Source organism: Uranotaenia lowii, chromosome 3 (genome assembly GCF_029784155.1).
Source record: "Uranotaenia lowii strain MFRU-FL chromosome 3, ASM2978415v1, whole genome shotgun sequence".
NCBI classification, from domain to species: domain Eukaryota; kingdom Metazoa; phylum Arthropoda; class Insecta; order Diptera; family Culicidae; genus Uranotaenia; species Uranotaenia lowii.
The window spans coordinates 16,165,157-16,178,572 of record NC_073693.1 but is presented as its reverse complement, the minus strand read 5'-3'; the positions used below and the strand labels follow the sequence as shown (position 1 = coordinate 16,178,572).

The window sequence follows — 13,416 nt, the reverse complement described above, 5'->3', positions numbered from 1 at the left end:
TTGATAGAATTTTGTATTTTTTTAATTCTTATTGAAGAAACCAATCAAACCAACCAGCATTTACCTTTTAAATCAGTAAATGGGAAAACGGTATTATTTACTATTTTGCTAGCTGAATGTGAAAAAGGTAAAATATACCTTTTTGCTAGGTAAATTGAAAAAAAGGTATAATTTACCATTTTGCTAGGTGAATGAAAAAAAGGTAAAATTTACCTCGAAAGAGGGGTGGAAAAAATTCACCTCGCAAAAAGGTAAAATTTACCTTTTTTTTATTTTCCGTGATCCTTTTCACGTGTTTGTACAGAAATAATCTTATGTTTGTAAACAAACTCATTGAGAGCCCTGCTCACTCCTCGCCTACTTACTGTCAAAGTCGGAGAACCTCGTGTTTCAAAAAACCTTGGTACTATTCTTGTTCCGGTCACTAACGGCGTGTTCGTAAATTGATTTTTTCTATCGAAGTGATTCTTTTTATAGATGCTGGCGGTTTTTTTTTACGCGGCTTTTTTTACGCGGATTTTCGAATTAACGCGGTTTTTTTTTTACGCGGATTTTCGAATTAACGCGGTTTTTTTTACGCGGATTTTCGAATTAACGCGGTTTTTGGGAGAAAATATTCTAAGACTTTTTCAAAGGAAAACACTTAGAATCTTTTTGTAGTTGGGAAAATCTTAGAACTTAGAAGAACGTGATACATGAGATCTGAGACCTGAGACTTGAGACCTGCAATATGAGACTCGAAATCTGAGACACGAGACATGAGACATGAGACCCGAGACTTGAGACCTGAGACCTGAGACATGAGACATGAGACATAAGACCTAAGACCTAAGACATGAGACATGAGACATGAGACCTGAGACCTGAGACATGAGACATGAGACATGAGACATGAGACATGAGACATGAGACATGAGACATGAGACCTGAGACATGAGACCTGAGATATGAGACTTGAGACCTGAGACATGAGATATGAGACATGAGACATGAGACATGAGACCTGAGACATGAGACATGAGACCTGAGACATGAGACCTGAGACCTGAGACCTGAGACATGAGACCTGAGACATGAGACATGAGACCTGAGATATGAGACATGAGACCTGAGACATGAGACCTGAGACCTGAGAACTGAGACATGAGACATGAGACATGAGACATGAGACATGAGACCTGAGACATGAGACATGAGACCTGAGACATGAGATATGAGACATGAGACATGAGACATGAGACCTGAAACCTGAGACATGAGACCTGAGACATGAGACCTGAGACATGAGACATGGGACCTGAGACATGAGACCTGAGACATGAGACCTGAGACCTGAGACATGAGACGATCTGAATTCTACACTGTCAAATAAGCCTCACTATATTCTACTATTCTATTAATCTAATTGATTTTGTTTTTCATCTTAAAAATAAACTATCATTGTACGCAAATTTTTAAGTAATCATGGTTCTTATGCGTTTTTTTAGTAACGTGCTTTTTTGCGCGATTTTTTAATTAAAGTGGATTTTTTACGTGGATTTTTGAATTTCGGGTTTTTTTACGCGGATTTTCGAATTAACGAGGTTTTTTTTTACGCGGATTTTCGAATTAACGCGGTTTTTTTTACGCGGATTTTCGAATTAACGCGGTTTTTTTTACGCGGATTTTCGAATTAACGCGGTTTTTTTTACGCGGTTTTTTTTACGCGGGACGAAATACCGCGTAAAAAAAAACCTCAGTGTATATGCAACAGCATTGGAAGGTGATTTGACATCTACCAAACAAATCGATGCATCATCCAAAAATCAGTTTACGAACGCGCCGTGAATAGTCGTAGATCAATGAATCTATGGACCGATTTTACCACATGGATCAGAGCCAATAAGATGATTTTTGATTGCAAATACGTTGACTTAAGGTTACAAATACCTAACTAGGACCTAAAACACCAGAATTAGAGTTCGTATTAAGGATTTCGGATAATATACAAAGTAGTTAGTGTTGTAATGGCGTTCGTTTATTAAGTCGTCTTTCCAGAAGAAAAGACAACTCACATAGATTTAAAACAACTTGTTCGAAATAAAATTACATTCCAGTTAACCCTCGTCGTTCATAATGACGCAGCATTCTGGAGAACATAGAAGCGGAAAATACAAATATCAAATAGAAACAATTTTCATAACCTTTCATAAGCTTCTTTCTATAACAAAAGGTTTAAAACCGTACTCTCATTACGTTTCCCAATGGTTTCCCCACAATCCTCCTGGAAATGCTACTTCATCTATGAAGATCGCTTCTGTTGTCCATTGATACGATCAGCTGAAAATGAAATAAAGTTAAGTTGTACTTACCTTTTGTTGACACACTATCCTTGAGAGGTTGGCGCTTGGAAGATCGTTTTCCACGATGTCCTTCAACGATGTTCTACAAAAGACATAATCGGTGTTTGAAAGTAGTACGAAAACACAATTAGTTTAATGAATTCATTTTTAGTTTGGTTTTAGTAAGTATGGTGAAGGTGTAACCTATTGATTACACATTTAGAAGTGTCAATCATCATGAATTTTGCAAGAAAAGTGAGCACACTAAAATGTTTTTTTTTTTCTACTTGAATTTCTTGGTAAAGAAAATCACGGGATACCAAACACTGATGTCCCTCCCTAACGCAGAGCAAACGACAGTTCTAGAAAAAAAAACAAAAATCTAACACAAACATCTGTTTATAACAGTACTGAAATAATCGATAGTGGTTGTAGCCAACTTACAGCAAAGGTGTTGTACACACCTATACTAACCGTTATATTGAAAGGCTCATCTCAATAGAAATCGTTCTTCAAAAACACTGAGCTGGCATCTGACCTCTGCCTATACTCGATGATGCGATTTCCTAGCGACATCTGGGAAATAATAATACACTTACTCTCTAATGCTAAAGAAAAAACAAGAATCTGCTACGGCATGGAATGGAATTTCTGACAACGCTTTTCTCCTCTTACCACTAAATTAAAACAAGACTTTCCGGTTTTGCACTATACTTTTGCATTTACTGTTTTACTTGATTTGAACATTTAGTTGATTAAATCTTAGTTTGCTGATTAACTCTACGTGGTTTAGTACAGATATTTTTCTCTTCTTTATGGTTCCACACTTAACTTTTGCTTTTTAATTAGGTTTTATTTGCTTTCTCTATTGAGACATACCCGGTCTAACGCTCTACAAGAACTAGACGATTTTCTCTGAAGATTACTCTGATCGCTGGCGCAGGGCTTTAAGTCTATATGTTTTAAATATTTTTCTAGCTCATCTTTGTTCTATACTCCGAGAAAACCTCAAGCAAGGAATGGTGGGACGGAAAGCCAACCAATACAACTCCCAGTCGAAATTTGCAATAAACCAAAAATGACAAACAAGTAGTATAAGTCATCTGAGAAATAAAGGGCCGCCATTAGTGCCCCTCATCTGACAAATAACGGAACAAACACAGGATAAGAGATCCCGAGTACACTTTAAGTTAATAAGGGAAAAACTTTGTTGCTTTAATCAAATTCAAAAATGTATTGCATCAAGAAGTAAGAATGTATAAATTTCGTCGGTTCAAAGTATATACAAATTTATGGTTGCTCTGCTTTACTGGCTCGCTCTGCTGTCAGTTATTCCTTGAAAGTATTTATTTTTTTCAACTAATCGTTACTTGCTCTATTTGCTCTATAGGTTTCTTCAAACTGCTACACGCAAGAATGCTTTGTTTAGATGGACGATTTGTTATGAGCTTTTACCTCAACATTAATTCTTATGAAATTATGTATTCTTGATTTATTTGGGAAAACGATATTCCTCATACTCAATGCTTAGTGTATCTAAAGTGTAAGATTTGTCGGCATGTTTCCAATAGTGCAGTGTTACATAAAAAAAATTGTGAAAATTCTTCCTTGCGAACGAAGGAAATTTCGTAAGAGGTATCGTTATTTTTAAATAACGGAGATCTGCCCGAACGCACTTGCTTTCATAAACTCCACCCTACAATTTGAACAGATCGAAATGAGTTGCTGCAATCAGTTCAAGAACTAAACTTACAATACACAATTGCCTTTTCGTTATAATCATTTGGCCCTACCAAGAAATTACACTGCCACTGATTGTTTTTCATTGTCTGATTGCTAATAGGAATCTTCACATTATTTCTTTTTTCCTGCATTATCTTCTGGTTCACAATAATGCTCCAACTCTCTTAAGTTCCTCCGCTTGCGCTATCAAATAAAAAACCAAACTTCTTTTTGCTGCTGCGTCCTTGTTGCCTTTTTCTATTATACTCGTGGGTTCATCTGGTATCGGCAACGGAAAATATCCTTTCTTTCGTTCTGCTTTTGATTATCCTTGATTAACTCAGATAAAATGTATAAGTTCTGGTTGAATGCTTTCTTCACTCACCCTGCACTCAAATTGCGGTTGGTATCGTCTCCTTCTTAATCCTGAATGTTTCCTTTTTTTCAGTTAAATTTTAGCTCATAATCATTATCATCATCGTGATTCTCATGCTCCTTGCTACACTTGTGTGTATCTGCGCTGGGTGTCATTGTCTGTCTGTTTACTGATAGATTTTCACCTGCTGGTTGTAAACAACTTCCTCACTGCCGAGATCGACACACAGACGTACTAAATTAGTTAAAAAGGAGATTCTGATACTGATTCTGAGCTGCGCTTCTTCTGAGTTTACTTCCTCTGTCTCTCATCCTGTTCTTGCATATATGATTTACTTATATCTGTTCCTGTCTCTTTGCCACATACCTGATAAAAAGGCAAAAATCAAGAAAATATATCATGCATTAGATATGAAAGACTACCTGTTGAAGTTGAATAATTAAAGAAATCTAAACTATATTTTCTCGCTGTATTCAAAAAGATGTGGATGAATGCGAATGTATGATAAAATGATAAGATGATATATAATTTAAACTGAGGGTTTAATCACACAATAAAAAAGGACCAATGGTATGCAAATCTCGCATAACTAGCTAGGGGCCGTTCAAATATTACGTAACGCAATATTTGATCTTTTTCGACCCCCCTCCCCCCATACCTTATAACACATTCTTATCAGATTTTGAATCCCACAAAGCGTAACAAGCTGTTGTACCTCCCGAAAAGCCTTACGTTATATTTGAACGATCCCCTACGTATTTCAACATGGGAGTTATTTGCAATTGTTGGTTACAAGCTTCTCACGATGAAACATTTTTTTGTTTGTTAAGGACAGGAGCGCGTCCGGTTCTAAAAGATGTTTTTTTTATGGAAGAGCAAAAAAATCGCTCGGCTTTCAAAACTTCCACTCAACATGATTTCGTGTAGATTTAGTACTTTTCTGACTTCAGAGCTGTTCTAAAATTTGATTGCAGATTAAATTTAAAATAAAGAACATAATATACAATATTTCAATTTTCAAAGGAAATGTGGACATTTTTAGAGAAACAGGGAAAATCAAAGAAGGAAAGAGCGTTGCAAGTTTTTTTTTTTAATTTTCTAAAAAGACACAAGGACTCGCTTGGACATGATTGTACAATAGACTTGCCCAACTTTGTATGGGATGATTTTTACAACATTTTTTTCAACGCGGCACCCCCTAGCTTGGTGCATTTAGGTGAAAAAATGACTTTCTAAAAGTTTCAGGTCATTTGGAAGAAGCACGAGCTGGCGCAAAGGAATTGAAATTTGTATGGAGATTTTCGGCAAAATGTATGAAAAATCGACATACTTTCACTCGTTGTGTTCTCAAATATGTTTCCAGTATGCTAGAAAGCTCAGAATTTCAGGAATTGTAGTTCAAGTAATTATAAACAAGTTTGTAAAAGATTGTGATGCGATACGAGTTGACTGTGATGAGTTATCCGCAACTGAATGTGTGGTTTTTTTCGCATTTCATTGATATCGTGAACGGTGTGTGAGCTAATAATCGCACTAACTTGATCGAGTCGTCGCACAATGCAGCAGTTTATAGTTTTTCAAACCATTCTTTAAACTTTTTGTGAAGATAATTGTTATAAAATAAGCTACAACTTTGCCGAAGACACAAACTTTCTATCTGTAATTCTCATTGTGGGACAATGCGATCAAGTTAGTACTAATAATCCAGTACTTATAATACACCGTTCACGATATATCGATGAAATGCGAAAAAAATCACACATTCAATTACGGATAATTCATCACAGTCAACTCGTATCGCGTCACAATCTTCTACAAATTTGTTTGTAATTACTTAAACTACAATTCCTAAAATTCTGAGCTTTCTAGCATACTGGAAACATATTTTAGAACACAAAGAGTGGAAGTATGTCGATTTTTCATACATTTTGCCGAAAATCTCCATACAAATTTCAATGCCTTTGCGCCAGCTCGTGCTTCTTCCAAATGACCTGAAACTTTCAGAAAGTCATTTTTTCACATAAATGCGCCAACCTAGGGGGTGCCGCGTGGAATATAAAGATTTTTTATGTTATGGGCCAGTCTAATCATGCAAGTTAAAAATTTATCCAAATTTGCTTATTAGGGGACAAGTGTGTGAAATCACAACCGTTGTATTTGTTTTGTCTCCATCAGTTAAGTGCGAGCCAAAGGAATCATATCCATTGCCGTCTCATGAGACAATAATTGCAAGTAAACCAATATTTCAATTAGAAAACTACATTGAATAACGCTTAAATTTATCTTTCAGATCCTGCCTGGTATCGCCTGCCTGTTCTCGCTGAGAGAAATAACTGAAGGAATTGTCCGCAATCAATATTTTTCAATCATGTGCGAGCTTTAACAAAAAAATCATTTAAATTGAAAAACTTGTTTTTACTACCAAACTATTGAAAATAGATTGAACTTTCAGCTCCCGCTTATCTAAATTGAACTATTGTTCTTTCTTCACACATTTTCCCGTTTGAACGTTTTTTCGTGTGAAATGAACACATTTCGTTTCGTTCTAAGGGTGTTTTCCATTAATTTGCAGCAGTACATTCACACATATAATGTTCAAACATATTATATATTATATTATAATGTTCTACTTAACTCTGAAATGTGTGAAATTCCACACACAATGTGTAAAATGATTTGTCAGTGCAAAATGTCTTTTGGAATATTTCTATAAGATCATTCATTCTTACCAAACTTCATCCAGTATGTATTGAATTAAGAGTTAAAAAATTGAAAAAACCCTCCATGCTTTTTTTGTTTGAATGAGTCATATTCAAAGAATGATTAAAACAATAGAAATTCAGAACAAATAACAACCAAGCGAAACAACAATCCGTACTCGTATAAATACGGACAGGTGATGAAATGCATTGCAAAGAAAAAAAGACCAACCCAAACAAATAATAAGAAAATAAAATCGAGAACATGGTAAAGAATTAATCAATGGAAGCAAACGATTATATTTACCTTATACAAAAGAGCTTGTTGTCCAGCCTGTCGTCTCTCGGTTGAATGTTGTACTTGAAAAAAGCCCTCGTTAGCAGTCAAGTTTTCTTTAATACCGACGATTGCCACCAGTATTACCATAGCCGCCTCCACTTCCTCCAAATCCACCCTGGTTTCCTAAAATCCCAAAATTATCTTATGACGTCATAGAAAAACTGTTAAATTGTAAAGTGATAAGTACCGTTGTATGACTCCATACCATAGGGGGCCGACCTCTGATTATTGTAGCCACCGGTGGCACCTCGCATAGGACCAGCGCTATAGCCTTGTTGGTAGTTGTTACCAAAATTATTGCCAAACTCGCCACCACTGCCTTGTCCACCCCAACCTCCCTGTTGACTACCCCAGTTTTGCTGACCACAGTTTTGATCCCATGGATTTCCTCCCTGGCTACCCCAATTGCCACTACCGCCAGCATTGTAACCACCACCATTTCCATAGCCCTGATTAAATCCACCCTGTTGCTGGAATCCTCCTGTGTTCCAATCATTCTGTCCGCCGCGCTGGCTCTGTCCCCAACCACCACTTCCTCGGCCACCCTGCTGACCCCAACCTTGACTGGGACCACCACCACGTTGCTGGTTACCCCAAGCACCGCCGCCACCTCCGCGAGGACCTCCCTCAGTCTTGTAACGATCCATTTCCTGTTTCGGTAAGGCTTTCTTTACATCCAAAAGTTTGTTCTGAATGGAATGACTCTTTTGCACTATTAGAAAAATAAAAAATAGAACAAATAAGTGGAAATGAACATACATACACTCGATTAAACACTTACGAATGATTTTATCGACAGGATCGTAATCATCGAATTCGACGAAACCGAAGCCACGCTTTTTATTATGCTCCTTATCCGTAACGATGCATGCCGAAATTACATTCCCAAACTTGCTGAAATAGTCACGCAGATGCTCCTCCTCAAAGTCGTCGCGTAAACCACCAACAAACAGCTTTTTTACTGAAGCTCCAGCCTCCGGGCGATTGATATCTTGCCGAGGAACGGCCCGTTTTGGCTCAACCTGGCGTCCATCAATTTTATGGGGTCGCTTCGATTGTGCATCATCAACCATGTAGGGTTTTGAGTAGGTGATGAATCCGAAACCACGACTACGTTTAGTTTTTGGATCCTTCATCACTACGACATCGACTACTTTGCCCCACTTTTCGAAGTACGCCTTCAGTGTTTCGTCGGTGGTGCGGTAATCCAGACCGCCGATGAACAGCTTGCGCAGGTGCTCTGGCTCCCGGATCTCCTATGGAAGAAAGCACATATTTCAAGGTCTGATTTACTTTTTAAACAAATAGATGGCACTAAACATCACGTTCAAAAATGCCGAAAACTCTCGCGTAACATTTCAACCGGCTGTTTGCATTTTTGCATGGATTGCATTTTTCTAAGAGCAAGTTTACTGGTGTTGGGAAAAAGTGGCAGAAATTTTGACATTTTGAAAATTTTGCCATGCAAAAATGTTTTCAAGATCTTGGGGCGTTGTATTTTTTTACAACACTGTTTCTATTTCAGCCGTATGAGATAGAAAAATTGCTATTTTTGCATCACAGCATGCGAAAATACAACACGTGTTGTAAAAAAACTAGAAGTCCACAGATCTTGAAAATGTTTTTGCATGGGAAAATTGTCAAGATGTGCCCTTAAGTGTCAAAATTTCTACCACTTTTTCCCAACACCAGTGAACTTGCTCTAACGATCTGCTTAACACTGATATAAATCCTTCCTAATTTTTAACCAATTTTTTAACATAGATTTTTTAATATATGAATATTAATCAATTTACACCACCGTACTCTACATCATATACATAATCATTGCCTAGATCTTAAAATAAATTCCATTCAAGATCATTTAGGGGAGATAAGGGCATAACGAGCACCCGGGGCATTTTAAGCACTCCTTTTTTAGAAGTACGATTTTTTCTCAAATAAATTTTCATGAAGAACTGTCGTTCCTATAGTATTATTTTTTGAGCAAAAAATAAATCTCTTTATCATCTTTACAGAAACATTAAAAAACCAACTAGGTTCTCAAGTGACGAAAGTATTATAATTATTGAGCACCGGAAAATAAGCTCCTTTCCTCGATTTATAAAATACTCACTGCAATATGATTTTCACCATCATTAAATTTTTGATTTTTCACTATAATCAATTTTAAAACGCGTTTTACTTTATCTTATTGGCTCGGGGCGTATAGAGCGCCATTGATCGGGACACGATGAGCATTTTCTGCCGTAGAATCTAGCAGCGAATTCAACCTCGATGAAATCAACTAAATTATAGAATCACAACTTGACAAGATTGCATCTGACGATTAAGCATATATGTTAGGTGTCGGAGAGGTAATCAAATAAATGTTTCTTACATTGTGTTTCTGATGCTTTGTTTGGCGGATGATGCTACTATCCGTATAATGCAACAATCGAAATAATCGATCATGAATGGAAAATGAAAAAAAAATCGCCTCGAAAAGGAATCGATTTCGAGGCTTCTTATTACCTCTCCGACATCTAACCAATAGACCAAATCGTCACATGGAGCAATTCAAGCTGTAGCTCTACACAGTAAATTTCTGCCTCGATTTTTTTTGTGGCGTATGAATAGCTGTGGGAAGCTGACGCTGAAAAGGAAATGTGGGTAGAGGGGTCAGGGAAATAAAAGTTTAGAGTAGGCAGCTTAGAATAGTAAGCGATCTCGAAAAAAGTTCATCAACAGCCGAGAATTGATCCCACACCATCATCATGAAAGTTCCCCTTCACCAGTAGTGAGCGTCAAGCGAGTAAATTTTTGCCTCGATTTCCAGAAAAAAAAACTGCAATCCAATTTTTTTCTGGAAACCAGAAAAACATTCTCCTTCTTACCGATTTTTCCAGCACTTGATCTTAATTGCTAAAAACCCAGCAATCGATCTGTCAAACTCGAATTTGTTTTTGTTTTTGCTCATTATTTTTCGTTACGCGCGAAAAGTGTTCGAATTCATATTCCAGCGATGAAGCATTTAAACCAAAGGTATATTTTTCCAAAGATATAAAGTATTTCGTTAAGAAACTGATAATTTTTATTTTTATTTCAGATGGAGCATAATGTCCAATGCTCGGCAAAAAGCGCGCGGCTAACCCACTTGCAGATATTATTTAATTTTTTTTTTTTGTGGCGTTTCAATAGCTCGGGGAGCTGACGCTGGAAATGAAAATTAGAGATAGTTTGGAGAAGAAAATTTTAAAGTTTAGAGTAGGCAGCGTAAAATAGTAAGCGATCATGAGACGTTGGTTAGACCATCATGCACTTCATTATATCCATTCCGGCTGGATATGGACAGAATGCAGTTCAAGATAACAAACTAACCCCTCCTGATACCAGTTGAAGGAAGGACAAGGGTGGGTTCGAGACTGGCCTCTACCTACTCCCCAAGCATTTCACCTGTCGGCAACTTATGGTGTATGGCCAGCCTATCCAGTAGACCACATCAGCGCTATAACAGATATTATTTAATTTTGTTATTTATAAAAATATAAAAAAAAAAGTGGTGCTCAAGAAAAATTAACAAACACATTTATTATTACAAACATGACTATCATGGGGGTTTAAATTTAAAAGCTAATTTAGAATCCAAAAAATTCCAGTTGTTTTATGAAAAATAAATGCTGATTTGCAGCAATTGAGATAGCTGATATCCAGCAATTTTGATATTGCTGATTTCCAGTAATTTAGTTTGCTGGATTTTCTAGCAATCAAAATTGCTGGAAAGCCACCGATACAAAATCCAGCAAAATAAATTTGCTGTGTATAATTCAGTTAACTTTATCGATTGAATTGGCTGCTAGATTGTACGGCAGAAAATGCTCATCGTGCCCCGATTAATGATGCTTATACTGCCCCAGAGGAGGTTCTCATTATGCCCCTACAGTAACTGATTTTAAGATTTTGGCAAAAAAAAAAAGCATTTTTAAACGTTTTTATCTACTTTTTCAAGTTCTAACCCGTTAGAAAATGGACCTTTTTAGTGTCTGAACACGCAACATTGAAGTAACTCACATATTATAGCTGTTTTCTATGATTAAATTAGCGTCCTTTTTAAGGTGGCCATTATGCCCTTATCTCCCCTACCCTCCCTACTTTGTAATTTTTCTCTTCTCATTTTGGTTTTTCAAGTGGAACGAAAAAGGCTCATATTGAAACATTTGAGTTATGAATGGGTCAATTAATTTGTAATCCCCAATATAAATTTTGCAATGAGTCAAACTTTAAAGGTATACATCACCTTAATTCCCGGGAATTTATCAACACAATTTTCCAATAATTTACGAAAATCAACATTTTTTCAAAATGGCGGCGTAGCCTAATAAAAACCGAAAAACCCAAGCCGGGTGATAAATATAAAATGTTAAGTACGACTGAGTTATTTTATTTCAGGAAAAACTTGTTTGATAATACACTACGTAAGTAATGTGACTAAAATATTATTAATCCGAATACCATACCTAATCCAATATATATAAAATGCCTACCTCATCGCCGTTCTGGTGATCGCCATTTTGGTGTTCCTCGCTCATGATGAAAATTAACTTGGTTCTACTTCCCGACGACAATCAACAAATTGATTTGTTGCAAGACTATGAAGGATGCGGATCAGATGATAACACTTCCGAATAGTTTTGTAACAATCTATAGAGATCACTTAACCGAGATTTTCAACTCTACAAGATGAACTGATAACGACACGTACCACCGCACTGAACGAGAATCGAAGCCGAAGTGATGAAGCCGTCGAAAAAGCCGAAAAAAGAAGCCATCGAGTGCTCGCTGCAGGGCTAGGTAAACCCAAGGTGTGTATATGATCTGTGTTTCTAAAAACCTTGGGTAAACCCATTCTTGGTACACGCTCCTTTTTTAAATTCGAAATTAAGTTTGACCGAGGTTCAATAAAACATAGTTTGATTCTATATACAGAATATATAAACTTAAAGCACTGACCACACTGACATGAAACTTAGAACAAAACTTCAACCATTTTCTGTCTAATTTTTTGTTGTCTGATTTTGCAGGTTCGCAATACCGACGGCAGGTGGCGAACCTGACAAATTTGACAAAAAATGCCCTGTAGGAAAAATGGTCCTATTTAGCCCGATTTTATCGTATAAATTGCGTGTTTTTGTTTTAAAGTTGGGTGGCATTTCCTAACCGGGATAGCATTTCTTCAAATCGATCGATGTGCACTCTGGAATCGACATTGCGTACTGTTGAAAAATTATCCAGAAAACGAAATCGAGTGTCCAGTCAGTATGGTCAGTGCTTAAAGCTAACTGCCTTTTTTCCACCTTGTGATGGTTCAAAACGGAGTTCGAACTGCAAACTCATAACTGATCCCTTTTTTCCATAGAGTTGTTTTTGACATTTCTCACGCACATTGACTGGCGTCCCACTAGCGTGTACGGACGAGAACGGGACAATTAACCTCCAAAAATTCCAGTGCAAAAATCGAGCAACCGGCCGACGAACATGGTCGTTTTTTAGGTTAATGTTCCCAAAATGAGAAAATGTTAGTGAAACGCTCTGAATTGTGACACGAATACTACTAGCGGCAAATAGGACTATAGGCGAAATCAAAGCTGATTTCGACCATTATGAACTAAAAATTTAACTCTCTTTGTTGGACTGTTGGAAAAAAAGTCTGGGCGTCTGCGTGCATGCACAAAAAAGATCAGATATTTGGTACCACACATGATGAATATATCACTGACCATACTGACTGGACACTCGATTTCGTTTTCTGGATAATTTTTCCAGAAAAAAAACAAAAAAAAATCATTTTTCCAACAGTACGCAATGTCGATTCCAGAGTGCGCATCGATCGATTTGAAGAAATGCTATCCCAGTTAGGAAATGCCACCCAACTTTAAAAATAAAACACGCAATTTCTACGATAAAATCGGGCTAAACAGG

General features: G+C 36.9%; 1 protein-coding gene across 2 annotated transcripts; it reads right to left on the bottom strand.

Moving 5' to 3' along the window:
- Window positions 1-1,999: 1,999 nt before the first annotated feature.
- Window positions 2,000-12,240, bottom strand: LOC129752247 (heterogeneous nuclear ribonucleoprotein 87F-like). Of its 2 annotated transcripts, none has more exons than XM_055748033.1 (5): window positions 11,982-12,240; window positions 8,240-8,714; window positions 7,646-8,170; window positions 7,426-7,581; window positions 2,000-2,424 (listed from the first exon to the last, which is right to left on the bottom strand). In XM_055748033.1, exons 1-4 carry the CDS (start codon window positions 12,024-12,026, stop codon window positions 7,514-7,516), a joined length of 1,113 nt encoding a protein of 370 aa, XP_055604008.1. In that variant the 5' UTR covers window positions 12,027-12,240; the 3' UTR covers window positions 2,000-2,424; window positions 7,426-7,513. The 2 variants fall into 2 exon arrangements, with proteins under 2 accessions (XP_055604008.1, XP_055604007.1); XM_055748032.1 differs by lacking the exon at window positions 2,000-2,424 and adding an exon at window positions 3,016-4,785.
- Between the last annotated feature and the right edge of the window lie 1,176 nt (window positions 12,241-13,416).

Bases quoted from the DNA above. Each gene is read 5' to 3' on its own strand.
- LOC129752247 (XM_055748033.1), bottom strand. From the start codon at position 12,026: ATGAGCGAGGAACACCAAAATGGCGATCACCAGAACGGCGATGAG. The intron at 8,171-8,239 runs GTAAGTGTTTAA...TTTTTCTAATAG, and splicing joins TCCTGTCGATAAAATCATTC to TGCAAAAGAGTCATTCCATT. The intron at 7,582-7,645 runs GTACTTATCACT...TTGGGATTTTAG, and splicing joins TGGTATGGAGTCATACAACG to GAAACCAGGGTGGATTTGGA.